The sequence below is a fragment of the Mesocricetus auratus genome, unplaced genomic scaffold, assembly GCF_017639785.1.
Source record: "Mesocricetus auratus isolate SY011 unplaced genomic scaffold, BCM_Maur_2.0 Super-Scaffold_100004, whole genome shotgun sequence".
Classification (NCBI taxonomy): Eukaryota; Metazoa; Chordata; class Mammalia; order Rodentia; family Cricetidae; genus Mesocricetus; species Mesocricetus auratus.
The window spans coordinates 5,487,960-5,504,235 of NW_024429189.1; the positions used below are offsets into that span (position 1 = coordinate 5,487,960).

General features: G+C 46.1%; 1 protein-coding gene across 7 annotated transcripts in view; it reads right to left on the reverse strand.

Moving 5' to 3' along the window:
* Nucleotides 1-527: 527 nt before the first annotated feature.
* Nucleotides 528-16,276, reverse strand: part of LOC121140322 (histo-blood group ABO system transferase 1) — a 40,717-nt gene continuing 24,968 nt past the window's right edge. For 3 of the 7 annotated variants that reach the window (XM_040745181.1, XM_040745184.1, XM_040745183.1), the window contains exons 3-7: nucleotides 15,830-15,886; nucleotides 14,405-14,452; nucleotides 13,077-13,112; nucleotides 12,442-12,576; nucleotides 528-2,132 (exon numbers count right to left, since the gene is read on the reverse strand). In XM_040745181.1, coding sequence (XP_040601115.1) covers nucleotides 1,445-2,132; nucleotides 12,442-12,576; nucleotides 13,077-13,112; nucleotides 14,405-14,452; nucleotides 15,830-15,886 — 964 coding nt within the window. In that variant the 3' untranslated portion in view covers nucleotides 528-1,444. Of the gene's footprint in view, nucleotides 2,133-12,441; nucleotides 12,577-13,076; nucleotides 13,113-14,347; nucleotides 14,371-14,404; nucleotides 14,453-15,829; nucleotides 15,887-16,276 lie in introns of those variants that run through there. The other 4 variants (XM_040745182.1, XM_040745187.1, XM_040745185.1 and 1 more) reach the window with 3 other exon arrangements.

Here is a 16,276-nt window from a genome sequence, read left to right on the forward strand (position 1 = left end):
CTTAGGAAGTTTTCTTGAGCCTTTGTGGGGCCTGCTTAAAGTTTTCTTTACATCGTTGAACGAGTCTCTGTGTTGTCAATCCCCGACACCCTCCGCACGTTCTCGGACACAGGCCGCGCAGCAGAAACGACAAGATCCAAGACACAACAGCCAAGATTGGCAGCCGTGCCCTTGGGTGAAGCTCCTGCCTGGACCCAACAGGAAAGAGCAGAGGCTGAGCACCCACCAGTGCTCCCAAAGACATCGTCAGTATTGACTGAATTAAACTCCTGATTTTATTCTGTGTCTATGTCTGTCTTTTAATGTCCTTAGCTAGCCTTTTCCCAATTCACACTCCCCTCTCAGGTACGAACAAGGTAGGTTGGCTGGCTCCCACATATATGGGGATCCTAACAAGGAAAAAAATAAACTTCTTATAATGTGAGAATTAGAAAACTAACCATAGACACAGAAGACTTCAGGACCCAGAAACCATTTTGGAACTAGATCAATGAGGTTTTAAGGAAATCAAGAACATCAGAGGTAAGTGTGGTGGCATGTATTTAATCCCAGAACTCTGGAGGTAGAGACAGGAGGATCAGGAGGTCAAGGCCATCCTTGACCACATAATAAGACTGTAACCAGCTGGAGCTACTAGAGATCCTGCCTCAATAAAAAGCAAGCAACAATACCCACCACCACCACCCCAAAAATATAAAATTTGAGGCTGGGAACTGAGTCTAATCTCAACCATGAAAAAGGAAGTAAGAATTTCTTTATATTGAAATTTCAAATGAAAACTAGACTATAAAAATAACACAGTGGACCAAACACTTAGAAAGTTAAGTCATGTGACTCTAGAAGAGAGCCCAGACTTCAGTCCTAACTAACATTCATGAGGCCCTAGGTTCAATACTAAGTACCTCAACAAAAAAGGAAAAGCATAAAAAGAAAATTAAAAACTTCCCATATAATCCAGAAATACATTATTCCCAGGATGGATAACTAGCTATTCCTAAATGAACCAGAAATGAGCAGATTCTAGGGTCACAGGATGTTGTTCTGCCAGCTGAGCTAAACAGGAGCAAAGTACCTCAGAGACCTGCAGATGGCACATCTGCCATCCTGCCCATTCCTAAGGGCACTGGCCATCTGTCAAGCCTCCAGGAAAGGGAACGGACAAGCTGAGTGAGGATGTCCTGGCCCTCAGGTAACTACATGACAGAGTTTCTCCCATGTTCTGGAGGCTCCTGCTACCATCTTACTTAATAGGAGCACAGGGACACAGTGGGAGCTGAAGGTGGCTATCACTCCAGGGGCTCAGTATATGGTAAGTCAAGTGGCTGGTACCAGGGCTGCTGGAGGCTGAGGTGGGGTAGAAGGTGACACTTCAAATCCTTCCAATCCCATACAGCCTGGAGTGCCCCTGGATATAGGTCTGGCCTTTCCAACAGGAACTCAGCTATCAGTTCCTGATTGCCTGATGGTTCTTGGGTACAGCCACGTATCTCAGCTTCTTCATGATGGAGGGCCAGCCCAGCAGCTGCTGGTCCCACATGTACTCTGGGGACAATACCTTTGTTGGCTTGTGGTATAGAAGGTACTTGTTCAGATGGCTCTCATCATGCCACACAGCCTCGATGCCATTGGCCTTGTCCTCCACCATAGCCTGATGACAGGCCTTGGTAAGACGGTACACCTCCACCACTGAACCCCCAAAAAAGGCCCCCATGTAGTAAAAGTCACCCTCATCCCGGGGGATATAGGCCTGGGACTTCGGCCGGCGCTCATAGGTAAAGGCCTCTCGGCTGCTACTGTAGAAGCCAGGATGCAGGGTACCGAAGAGTGCTGAGAGAATCTCCACTCCCACATGATCACTGAACTTCATGTCCACATCTGCACACACCAGGTAGTCCACCTCATGCAGAAAGCGCTGCTCAGAGAAGCGGCTGATCATTTCCATCCTGTGCATGGACACATCCTGCCAGCGGGTGTAGTTGCGCACAGTTAGCACCACCAGCTTCCGTCCTGCTCCCAGAGGCACCTGAGGCACATCGGCTGGACGGTCAGTGAAGACATAGTAGATGACCTTGTGTCCCACCATGAAATGCTGCTCCGCCGTCTCCAGGAACAGCTTCAGGAACACCACGTACCTGTGAGGAATGTAAAATTGGTATGGAGAAATTTACCACAACTAGGTCAAGACTATCAGGGCAGAAACTAACCTGCAGAAACCATGGCTACCCAGAGGCTTGAAAGAGCAGCATTCTGAAGATGCAGGTTTCTGTTCTGCCTGGTCCCACAGCCACTTTGCCCCAAATAAACACAGAGAGACATTAATTATTAAACTGTTGGCCAATGGCTCAGGCTTCTTATTGGCTGGCTCTGTCTTAATTATTAAACCATTTCTACTAATCTATGTATTTCCATGTGGTCTTCTGTTACCGGAGAAGGGACTGGACCTGTTACTACTTCCTCTGCTACATGACATTTTTGGGTCAGCTCTCTCTGCCTTCCTCTCCCCAGTCTTCTCCTGGTCCAGTATCCCCACCTATCCTTCCTATCTGACTACTGGCCAAACAGTGATTTATTCACCAACCAATAAGAGAAACATACATACAGAAGGACATCCCCCATCAGCATACCCACTCTACCGCTGTCCTGACCAGTTTGCAGGCTGTACCTCACGTCACCCTCCTTTGTGCAGAAGGGTGCAACATCAGCACCACATCTTAGCAAGGAATGTTGTAGTAGAGCCCTGGAAACTTCCAGTTAGGTAACAATGATGACTCAGGACCTGGGGGTCCAGGAAAATGCCCTGTAGGTATCTCTTGTCTTGACAGTCCCCTCAAGAGGTCACCTATCCATGTGTCTATGACCCTCCCAAAAAATGAAGGCTCCATCCCAAGAGATTCCACTCCCCACAGCTTTGCATTGGCCCAAGCAGAGTCTGTGATCCCAGGGTCCCACATTCTGAGCCCTGGTGGAATATATGGATTTTTAAGGGCCTGGTACCTGCATCCCTCCTTTGATCACTCTCCAGGACCCTGTATCTCAGAACCCCCTCCTCAGAGGCTTGAGGTGCCTGTGGACAAGCACTCAATAACTCTCATGTTCCTAAGAGTCTTACCCCATGCTCTCCATGAGAGAAGGAGTCAGACACACAGACTGGGCAGGGAAGGGGAAACAGGCACCCTAGAAAGAAGGGCAAGCCTGATGAAACCCTCTGGTCCAAGGGCAAAAGACTTCCATATTAGTGCTTTTATTTGTGAGACGACACCACGGCCACAGCAACTCTTATAAGGAAAACGTTTAATTGGGGTGGCAGCTTACATTTTCAGACGTTCAGTCCATTATGATCATGGTGGGGAATATGGCAGAATGCAGGCAGACATGGTACTAGAGATGAGAGTCCTACATCTTGCAGGCAACAAGAAGTGAACTGAGACACTGGGTGGTATCCTGAGCACAGGAATCCTCAAAGCCTGCCGCCTCAGTGACACTTCCTCCAACATGGTCATATCCCACTCTAGCAAAGCCACACCTGCTAACAGGGCCACTCACTTTGGGGGCCATTTTATTGCACACTACCACAGTCCACTCCCTGGCCCACAAATTCTTGTAGCTGTATCATAATGCAAAAATGCATTCAGTGCAACCTCAAAAACCAAACCCTCCTAGTTTATCACAGTCCCAAACTTGTTTCAAAGCCCAGTCCCTACTATGGCTCATGGCAATCTCTTAACTGTAATCTCCTATAAAAATCAAAATTAAAAAGCAGATTACATGCTTCCAATATATAATGGCACAGGATATATGTTATCATACCAAAAGGTAGAGAAAAGAGCATAGGGACGAAACACTGAACCAGATCAAGATAGAAACCAGCTGGGCAAACCCCAAACTCTGCATTTCCATGTATGACATCAAAATGTTCTTCAGGTCTCCAACTTTGTTAATTTTAACACACTTCTTTCTGTAGGGCTGGCTCCACTTCCTGTTATCAGCTCTCCTACAACTCTGATACCTCTAACATCTTGAGTTCTCCAAGGCAGTTCAGGTCTTCAACTTCACAGTTTTACCCAATGACCTCTCTACTAGGCCTCCATTCAGGGACACCCTTGACACATGCCTGGCCATAACACTTTCTTTAGGTACAGAGGAAAATTCCATAATCCACCTCTATCCTTAACTCTAAAGTGAATACCATATTACCAAGGATGCTACTTACTGGGGCTGGATCATTGCATCCTCATTCAATTACATCTTTATCAGCTTTCTGTCTTTCGCTGCCTAAGCTTGGCTGCCCTGAACCTGGATCTGTACACCAGTCTGGCCTCAATCTCAGAGATCGGCCAGCCTCTGGCTTTCCAATGCTCGGATTAAAGATGTGCCCCACCACACCCAGCTCTAAGCTTTTCTTTAGTTTCTTTCCAAAAGTTCAAAAATTAGTTGAGTGGGATCTTGCCCTGAAGACACCACCCTCTTTTTTTCCATTTATTAATCTGTTTATCTGCTTGAACACAGGACTTAGCACCATTCCACTCACTGGTATTCTTTTCTCCTTAAATTTTTTTTTTGTAATTTACCCTGCTCAACTTGCTCCTTTTAATTATAAGTCTTCATTAGAGTTACCACTAAAAAATACATGGCAAAATCTACACTACATAGGCTGTTGTTTTGAGATTTCTTCTGCCAACAGAATTAATCCAAATTCTTCAATTTAGCCTCAGGCAGACTCGTCAAAAAAGGGCAAAAAGAGCCACTTTCTTCACCAAAATATCACAAGAGCAGTCTCTAGGTTACATGCTGACATTCTCTTCTGAAATCTCTTGATCCCCACACTGCATCAAATCACATTCAGCACCACTGTCTTCCATGCTCCTACTACTATTGCTCATAAGAAGCACTTACAACATTGCACTGTTCTCCTAACCCAAACCAAAACATTTTCAGACCTATCACAGGAATATACAAGTCCCTGGTACCAACTTCTGTATTAACTGGGTTTTTTAAAGCTGTGAAGAGGCACCACAGCCACTGCATATTTTTTTTTGATTGTATGAGACAGGGTTTCTCTGTATTGTTTTGGAGGCTGTCAGTCCAGCCCAGCCTTGAACTCACAGAGATCCGCCTGTCTCTGCCTCCGGAGTGTTGGGATTAAAGGCATGTGCCACCACTGCCCAGAGCAATTTTTAATAGTCCTATTTTACATACCAATCATTTTCCCTCCTGTTCCTCCTACTTCCCTACCATCTCCACCCACCCCACACCCCATCCAAACCTCAGAGAGGTTGAAGGCTCATGTGGGGAATCAACAAAGTCTGACACATCACTTCAGGCAGGACCAAACCCTACCCCCTATATCTAGGTTGAGTAAGGTATCCCACCATAGGTAATGGGCTCCAAAAAGCCAGTTCATACACTAGGCATAACTACTGGTTCTACTACTAGTGGCTCCACAAACTGCCCAAGCCACCCAACTGTCACCCACATTCAGAGGGCCTATTTCAGTTTTATACAGGATTTAAAGCTGTCAGTCCAGAGTCAGTGAGCTCCCACTTACTCAGATGAGATATTTCTGTGGGTTTCCCCATTGGACCACAGCAACTCTTATAAAGGAAAATATTTAATTGAGGTGGCAGCTTACGGTTTCAGAGGTTCGGTCCATTATCATCATGGTGGGAAACATGACAGGCACACGCGGTACTGGAGCTGAGAGTCCTGCATCTTGCAGGCAACAGGAGACACTGGGCATTATCCTGAGCATAGGAAACTTCAAAACCTGCCCCCACAGTGGCACACTTCCTCAAAAAAGGCCGTAACCACTCCAACAAAGCCACACCTGCTAATAGTGTCACTCACTTTGGGGGCCATTTTCTCTCAAACCACCACAGCTTCTAACCCAGGTTCCATGTCATCTCCCAGCCCAAGAAGTTTTCCTGCTTCAGATGACTGCTCCTCCCTGGATGACTGCCACCTGCTCCCACCATGGGAACAGGGATCCCCATCACCCGGTCAGGGTGCCAAGCCTCTGCACTTCAATGTCAGAAAGAGGCAAGTGCCTGTGTTCCCTGTGCAAACAGGACTATGGGGTCCCAGTTGGTCCCTCAGAGGCTTCTTCCTACCAAGCACCTACCACACCTGGCAGGGCTCTTGCTCATGCACTCAGCAGCACCAGATAAGATAGTATTTGTGTCCCATTACTGCGAAGTCCTTTGTCCCTAGGAGCTCCAGGTATTCCCAAGGTGCCTAAGATCCCTCCAGCTGAAACCCAAACCTCTCTCAAGTCTGATTGGTACAAAGGACTCAGAGCCGCCCTTGGATCTCACCCAGCACTCCAGGGAAGGACAAAGCCCTCCCTTCTCACATGCAGGCAACACAAATGACCTCTGTCAGTCCTCCCACTTCCCACCCCACCACAGCCTTGCACTTAATGTTACCCTATCCTGCTTCTACAAACTTCCACAGGGAAAATTTCTTGTCTGTGGCTTAAAGTCAGCCTGACCCAGAGTCTCAAGGCTTCACAGGTCTGCTACTGCCTGCCCCCAAGGCTAAAGTTAAAGGTATTACTCATCCCTTGCTGTCCACCTTGTCCTATATCTGAGGACATGTTTGATGTGGAAGAGCATTTTGACCATGCAAAGATGTATTACATCTGTTTATGATGAGTTTGTTTAATTAGGTAAATATGTCTTAGACTTGTTTCAACTTGCCAGCCTATGGCACCTGATTGGTCTAATAAAAACCTGAATGCTAAATAACTAGGAAAATAGGGAAAGGTGGGACTGGTGGGCAGCGACAATAAATAGGAGTTAACATGAGCAGAATGAGAAAACAGGGGAGAAAATGGGGGACATTCCCAGAGCTAGACACCAGGCATCAGGAAAGTAAGATACACAGAGAGAGAGAGAGAGAGAGAGAGAGAGAGAGAGAGAGAGAGAGAGAGAGAGAGAGAGAGAAAGAAAGAAAAAAGGAAGGAAGGAAGGAAGGGGATGGAAGGGAAAAAAAGCCCCAAGTCAAAATATAAAATAAAGAGAAACACATTAAAATAAGACATAAGTGACTTCCTGGGTCTACTCCGCATGTAGTGGACCTGACCCAATAGCCTGCACTATCCAGAGGCTGCCCACATCACAGTCTTGGCCCCCTCCATGCTCTGTGATTGTGCTCATGTTCTAGACTCTGCCCTCACCACAGTCTTGGCCTCTCTACGCCCTTAGTTTGAGCATGAGCTTGAGCTTTAGCTTGAGGGTGAGCTTGAGTATTGGCCCTCCTACACCCTCTGCATGAGGAGAATACCAGGAGAAGCTGGACCATGCAGAGTTGCCAATGCCGAAGTCTAGGCCCACCTACACTCACCAGGATACAAGAGGAGAAAAAGAGACCCCACCTGCACCCACTGAAGAAGGAATTGGAAGACGATAGTATGAGAACACAGTCAACAACAAAAAGACAAATATGACACCACCAGAGTCCAAGGACTCCACACAGCAAGACCTGAACATTCAGACACAGGTAAAGCAGTGGAGAATGACCCTAAAAACAACTTTTTGTAGTGATAGAGACCCTAAGACAGGTAATGAGAAAACCCCTTAAAGAAATGGAAGAAAAAACAAACAAAAAAATTCAAGAAATGGAGGAAAAGACAAACAAAAAATTACAAGAAACAATTCAAACTGTGCAAGGTTTGAAATCTGAAATATAGACGATAAAAAACACCATCTGAGGGAATGCTAGAAGTAGAACAGCTGGGTAAACAATCAGGAACTACAGATGCAAGCAAAACCAACAGAATACAAGAGATGGAATAGAGACTCTCAGGCGTGTGTAGTGAAGACACACTAGGATAAATAAATGCACTGACCAAAGAAAATCTTATGTCCAACATATGCCTAGGACAAACTATCCAGAAAATATGGCACACCGTGAAAAGACTAAACCTAAGAAAACTAGGTATAGAAGAAAGTGAAGAGACACACCTCAAAGTACAGAAACATATTCAACAAAATTATAGAAGAAAAATTTCCCAACCTAAAGAAAGTACAAGAAACAGAAGACCAAATAAGTGAACCACAAAAAAGTCCCCTCGTCAAATAATCAAAACACCAAACATACAGAATAAAGAAAGAATATTAAGAGCAGCAATGGAAAAAGATAAAGTAACATATAAAGGCAGGCCTATCAGAATTACACCTGAATTCATCATGGAAACTCTGAAAACCAGAAGGTTCTGGATAGATATTCTACCAGCACTAAGAGACCACAAATGCCAGCCCAGACTACCATACCCATCAAAGCTTTCAATCACTATTCCATGACAACAGCATATTTAAACAATACATATCCACCAATCTAGCTCTACAGAAAGTTTTGTAAGGAAAACTCCAACCAAGGAAGTTAACTATACCCACAAAAACATATGCAAATAATTTCACTTTACCAACAACCAAAGAAAAAAGTGGGGAGGGGAAATCCACATGCAACAACAAATCCAAACAAACAAGAATTAACAATCAATGGTCATTAGTATCCCTCAATATTAATGGTCTTAACTCGCCTTAAAAAAAAAACACAGGGTAACAGAATGGATGGGATGACAGAATCCATCCTTCTACTATATACAGAAAAACACACCTCAACATCAAAGACAGATGGTACATCAGAGTTAAGGGATGGGAAAAGATTTTACAATGAAATGGACCCAAAAATCGAGCTGGTGTAACAATGCAAATATCTAACAATTATACTTTAAACTAAAATTAATAAAAAGAGATGAGATGAAGAAGGTAATTTCATATTCATCAGAGGAGAAATCCATCAAGATGAAGTCTCAATTCTTAACATCTATGCCCCAAATACAAAGGCATCCAAATTTGTAAAAGAAACATTACGAAAACTCAAATCACACAATAAAAAACACATACACACTTAAAGTGGGAGACTTCAACACCCCACTCTCACCACTAGACAGGACCACCAGACAGAAACTTAACAAAGAAAAAAACGAACTAACAGAAGTTATGGACCAATTGGATTTAACAGACATTTATAGAGCATTCCATCCAAATACAAAAGAATATATCTTCTTCTCAGTGCCACTTGGAACATTCTCTAAAATTGACAACATATATCAAACCTCAACAGATATGAAAAATTGGAATGACCCCATATATTTTATAGCATTACCATGCTTTAAAGTTAGAATTCAACAACAATACAAATTGCATAAACGATACAAACTCATGGAAACTGAAAAAGTGCAACTGCACCATTCCTGAGTCAAGGAAGAAATAAAGACTTCTTAGAATTCAATGAGAATGAAGACACGATATACCCAAATATATGGGAAACTTGACTCAGTACTAAGAGGAAAGATCATAGCACTAAGTGCCCACATGAAGAAAGTGGAGAACAGTCACACTAGAGAATTAACAGCACAAATGAAATCTCTGGAATAAAGAGAAGCAAACTCACCCTAGAGGAATAGATGCCAGGAAATAATCAAACTGAGGGCTGAAATGAATAAAGGAGAAACAAAGAAAACAATAAAAGAATCAGTGTAACAAAGAGTTGGTTCTACAAGAAAATCAACACGATAGACAAACCTTTATCCAAACTAACTAAAAGGCAGAGAGAGAACATGCAAATTAGCAAAATCAGAAATGAAAAGGGGTACATAACAACAGACGCTGAGGAAATTCAGAGAATCATCAGGTCATAGTTTAAAAACCTATAATCCACAAAACTAGAAAATGGAGAATTTCCTGGATACATATCACTTACCAAAATTAAATCAATAACAGATAAGCAATTTAAATAGACCTGTAACCCCTAATGATATAGAAGTATTCATCAAAAGTCTCCCAATCAAAAAAAAGCCTAGGGTCACATGGTTTCAGTGCAGAATTCTACCAGAAATTCAAAGAATACCAACACTCCTCAAAGTGTTCCACACAATAGAAGCAGAAAGGTCATTGCCAAACTCTTTTTAAGAGGCTACTATTACCTTGGTACCCAAGCAACCCAAGACACAGCTAAGAAAGAGAACTACAGACCAATATCTATCATGAACATTGATGCAAAAATACTCAATGAAATATGGGCAAATTGAATCTAAGAACACATCAGAAAAGTCATCCACCCTGATCAAGTAGGTTTCATCCCAGGGATGCAGGGGTGGTTCAACATATGAAAATCTATCAATGAGATCCACCATATAAGCAAACTGCAAAAGAAAAATCGCATGATTATCTCACTAGATGTGGAAAAAAATCCTTTGAAAAATTCAACATCCCTTCATTATAAAAGTCCTGGAGAGATCAGGGATAACAGAAACATACCTAAACATAATAAAAGCAAAATACAGGAAACCAACAGCCAACATGAAACTGAATGGACAGAAACTCAAGGCAATTCCTCTAAAACCAGGAACAAGACAAGGTTTTCCAGTCTCTCTATTTCTCTTCAATATTGTACATGAAGTTCTAACTAGAGCAATAAGATAACAAAAGGAGATTAAGGGAATATAAATTGGAATGGAAGATTTCAAACTTTCACTATTTGCAGATGATTTCATAGTTTACATAAGTGACCAGGAAAATATCTACCAGGGAACTCCTACAGCTGATAAATACAATCAGAAAGTGGCAGGATACAAGATTAACTCAAAAGAAAAACCAGTAGCTCTATTATATACAGATGATAAATGGGCTGGGATTCTTGAAATTTGCAGGCAAATGGATGGAACTAGAAGAGAACATCCCTAGTGAGGTAACCCAGTCACAGAAAGACAAGCATGGTATATACTCACTCATATATGGATATTAGACATAGAGCAAAAGTATACCAGCCTGCAGTCAATACCACCAGAGATACTATGAAGCAAGGAGGACCCTAAGAGTGAAATGTATGTTCTCCGGAAGAAGGGGAAAGCAATAAGAACTCCTGAGCAAAATGGGAGCATGGGGAGGGGGGAATGGGAGGGAGATAGGAAAAAGAGAGGGGAAGAAGAGGAGTTGGGAGGAAGACATGAGGGATCAGGAAGATTGAATCAGGGGATGAATAGAGGAGAGCAAGAAAAGAGATACCTCAATACAGGAAGCCAGTATAAGTTTAAAGAGAAAACTGGCACTAGGGAAAAGTTCAGATCCACAAAGATGGCCCCAACTGAAAATCTAGGCAGTAGTAGAGAGGCCACCTTTGATGCCCTTCCCCTATAATGAGATTGATGACTACCTTAATTGTCATCCTAGAGCCTTCATCCTCTAGCTGATGGAAGCAGAAACAGGCCTCCACAGCTAAGCACTGAGCCATATTCCTGGAATCCAGTTGTAGAGAGGGAGGAAGGATGAGCAAGGAGTCAAGACCGTGCTGGAGAAATCTACAGAACCAGCTGACCTGACCTAGTTAGAGCACAGGGACCCCAGTCATAATGTGGGTGCCAGTTAGGAGGCCTGGACAGTTTATGAGTCCTCTAACAGTGGAACCAGTATTTTTCCCTAGTGCACAAATGTACGTTGGGAGCCTATTCCCTATGGAGTGATATTTTTCACCCCAGATACATGGAGGACAGTCTAGGGCCACCCCAAATGATGTGACATTCTTTCCTGATCCTCCATGGAGGGCCTCACTGTCCTTGGGAAGTGGGTGGGGTGTGGATTGGGGGAGCTGGTAGGGTGTATGGGAGGGTGGGATGAAGAGGGAGCCAGTGGTTTTGATATGCAAAATGATTGTTTCTAAAGAAAAAAATAAGAGGCAACCTAAGGTCAAGCATTCAAAACTAATAATATATCTCTATTGCCATGATTTGGGAGCTGGTTGATGCCCCAAAAGAGAAAGCCTGGTACACACATCCGTGGCCAGAGTTCTGCTTACAATCTACCCCTTGCTGGGAATTCTGTGGATGAGTGTACCCACCTGTGGCACCTGGCTAAGAGCACAGAGGGAGGGGCAGCTGACCTGGCACTCTTGAAGGTGGCAGTGTTGGGTTCAGTCACCTGTGAGCCCATCAAACCTCAGGAAGGTGTCAGAGAGAACCATCAGCACCCCTACTGCATATTAAATACAAGAGTGGAGCTTGGTCTTCCTGGTGTCCACCTTGACCAGTGTGTGTGTGTGTGTGTGTGTGAATGCGTGCGTGTGTGCCCATTGTATATATTCATATTTATTTGCCTGTGTGCCTGTGTGGAGACCAGAAGTTGACTTTGGGTGTCTTCTTGTGTTATTCACCTTTTTTGTCCTCTGGACAGGGTCCCTTCTCTGACTCTGAAGCTCGCTGTTTGGCTGAGCTGTCAGAAACCTGCCTGGACCCACTTGTCTCTCCTCCACCCACAGTCCTGGGATTGCCGGCATGAGCCACCATGCCCAGCCTTTACATGAGGGTTAGGAACAAATCAGGTCCTGATGCCCCTGAAGAAGGTGCTTTACCCACTAGCCATCTCTGCAGCCCCCACTGCTTACTTTTTGATGGCAAACACGGTCAGTCCAACCGTGGTGTTCTGAAGCCTGAACTGCTCGTTCAGAATGTCGATGTTGAAGGTCCCTTCCCAGATGATGGGAGCCAGCCAAGGAGTCAAGACAAGAACGTCTTTCCTGCTACATGGGGAGAGAGCCACAGGCAACACGTGACCAAACATGCTGCAGGAACCTTCTCAGATTCCACACCCTCAGCTTCCCCCAGGGCCGCCCACCCTCCCAGAGTGGGGCCTGAGTCAGTCAGCATCAGCTCTCTCTGACTAAGCCCACCCCACTCCACCAAGCTCTGAAAGCAGCTGGGTTTACAACCACTGCACCCAGCACGTCTCTGAAACTCCGGTGACAGAGACAGGAAACAAGGAGCAGAAGCCCAGATGGGAAACAAGATGCTCTGGGCTCCAGATCTGAATCAGACAACCCTGAGACTCTGAAAGGGTTGGAGGAGTCAGGGCAGTGACAACCAGAATCAAGCTTTGGTTTTTTCTGAGTTGTGTTTTTCCCAGTGCTACAGACTGACCCAGGGCCTCGGGTGCCCTACTGAACTATTCCCCACCGTGAGCAATCGTCCTTGAGTTCCTTATGACTCCTGCTCTACACATGCACTGACTAAATCTACTCACCTGGGTGTCAGCGCCTTTGGCTGGGCATAGACCATCCTGCAAAAAGACAACACAGGCACTCAAGGGGACAGGACGGACAGTGGGAAGCATGTCGCTGGTAGCCATGGACCAGGCACAGACCTGAACTTGGGCTGGCAACCAGGAGCTGTGCCTGTCCATGATATTGGGAGCCAAGGATTGACTGAAGCAGGAAAATGACAGTCTTACTTCGTTAAGGTAGGGAGAGGAAAGCATGACACCCTCCCTCCACTTAAGGTTGGAAGAGCTAAGGACTACATTAATTCACAAGTCACATAAGGCTGGACACTTTTGTCCCTGGTCGATGTATACCTGTCAACCTGGGCCTGTAGTCTGCCTTGGGCCTTTCCTGGCTGAAGTCGCACAGAGTCCTGGCTCTCTGTCTGGGTCAGAGACCAGCCCCAACATCAGTGTTAAGTTCCCCACCAAGATCAGTCCCCAAGGGTCAGGAGCCATCTCTGCTCGGGAGCTGCATGCCCTGTGACGGCTTGTAAAGCAGAGAGCAGGGCTGGAGAGATGCTCGGCAGTGAGAGCACTGACTGCTCTTGCAGAACAGCTGGATTCCGTTCCCAGCACACACATGGAGACCACACCCTTCCGGAACTCCAGTCCCAGGGAACCCAAAGTTCTTTAATGGCCTCTTTGGGCACAGGCATGAATGTAGTGCGCAGACATACATGGAGGCAAAACACTCATACTCATAAAACAAAAACGAATCTCTCTAAGGCAGTGAATGAACCTTTTTAATAAAACAGAAAATTTCTACACAGGGATGAGGCTTGATGACGCCTTATTGACTGAGTCTGACCAGTCACATAAGAGAAGCCCTTCATGACCCCATCCCCAGGAGGCACTACTACAGAGTGGCCAGGCTCAGAGGAACAACACAGAACAGACAAGATGGGGGTGAGGTCCTGCAACAGGGCTGGGCAATAGGGAGTCAGTGTTTGGTGGATATAGTTTACCAGATGGAATGATCTAGAGATGCACGGTGGGGATAGCTGTACCTCAGCATGAACGTGCTTACTGCACTGAACTCTTGCAATGGTGAGGATGGTAAACTCGTGTGTTGTGAATGTTGCCCTGGGAATGGGGTGCACAGCTGTAAACTCAGCTCTGTACCAGATGAGCCAGCCTGGCTCTTTAAAAGCGAATGACATGCAGGTGGTCAACACAGAGTGTAGGGCTGTGTTCTCATCTTCTGGTGCAGGAAGGGACTTCCCAGCTGCCCATACTTACACATACACACATACCCCTCCATCCACACCCCTCAGCCCATGGCTGGAGAGCACCACAGGAGGGCAGGATACCTTGACAGGGCTACAACCTCCTGGACATCCAGCTCTCCAACAGCCACTCTGCGGAAGGACAACACAGAAGACAGGTTTAAACCAGGAGGGGTCAGGGGTCAGGTACAGGGCCTGGAGGAAGGGGAGTGGTGCCTGAGGGTACATGTGTTCCAATATACTAAAAAAAAAAAAAAACAGCACATAATGATCCTCCCAGGCACTATGCAAACTACATGGAATCAACCACTGTCATACCATAGATTCTGATGTCAAACACTGTAGTCAAGGTTCTGACTCACACTCATCAGCCGCTCCTGAGTGGAACCTGAGCAAAAAGGAGTTCCAGAACACAGAAGAAGCCCCAGTGCCCAGCCATCAAGAAGTGGAGTCTATTCCTTGTTATTGAACAGATAAACTGAGGCAGCAGTGCCTGGATGACTTCAAACCCGGCTTCTGAGTGGCTGGACTAACATCATAATAAGTCACCTGCCCAGAACCATCCGACCTGGCAGAGAGGAAGCCCAGTCGGCACCAGGGATGGGCACTTTAGCTGAGGGCCATCCTGAACCACCAGAAATTGAGACCTCCAGGGAGACCCACCTAGCTCTGCATATGACCTCAGGCACCTCCTGAGAGACAGTCATCAAATGTGTGACTGCCTCCCAACACAAAACAGGATGGGACAGAGCACTTTGCAGCACTGGAAAACTGACACAAGAGGGAACTGTGGGAACAAAGAGCAGCTGGGAGGCAGTGTAGCCTAGTGGGAAGCACAGCATAGATGAAGACTAAGCCCAGCCCCGCTCAAGGGCAAGCATGGCTTGTGCAGGAATGCGGAGCTGCAGGCTGCTGGAGAGGGTCATCAGGCAGGACCCCGTTTCAGGAAGCCTCCTACCTTCTGTGCTGAAGGATCATTAGCTACTGTGAGGAAAGCAGGGATGAGACAGACAGGCAAGCTTGGGGCTCATGGAAGACCACAGGAGGCCCAGGAAAACAGGCAAAGCCAAGGGATGCCTTCCCCAAAGGCAGACTGACAGGATCTGGGGAATGTGGGGATGGAGGGGCCTCTAACCTGGGTCTGTATATTGAAGGCAAAAGCCCTTGCACTCAGCAGGCGGCTGGGGAGGGGGGTGGGGAATAGAAAGTGTCCTTGGGCTGACCAGGTAGGTACAAAAGGGAGGATGAAGCTGAAGTCAGAAACAACAACAGTGTTTCCCAAAACACACTCCCTCTAAAGACAGCAGGGGGCAGCTGGGGCCGCTCTGGGCAGCCTAGAGTAGGACATGACCCATCCATGTAGAAGGACAGGCAGAGGCCACGAGACAACATGCAGCAGAAATTTCATCCAACCGGTAGCCCATACACACACACACACACACACACACATAGACACACACACACACACACACACACACACACACACACACCATACACAAACATACTCACCTAGTCATAGCTCCTGGGGTTCCCAATTCCTGGCTTCTGTGGCTCACGAACCCATAGCTGTGGGACGGACATGCACAGGGGCAGCTGTTCAGGACACAGACCTGCATCTGGCTGTCTGTGCCTCCCTCCAGAATGTTCCCCTGTATCCAGCACAGTGAGCACAGAATTCCCAGTTGGATGCAGGGCCATGTGACAGGACTAAGCATGCCCACCCCACTGGAAGAAGAGGCAGCAACAGGAAGGACCTGGGGACAAGGCCTGCATCTGGACACCTGTAGCAGTTGCAGGCAGCCCCTTCTCAATGCCAGTTACCTGTACCACAAGACCACACCAGGGAGTGTTCTTTGGCTGTGTCTACAGAAGCCCCAGCAGACATGGCAGTTTCTTTGCTCTGTGAGGGTCACAGACCATCTGCACCTAGAGAGGACTGCCTCCAATCCCTAGGCC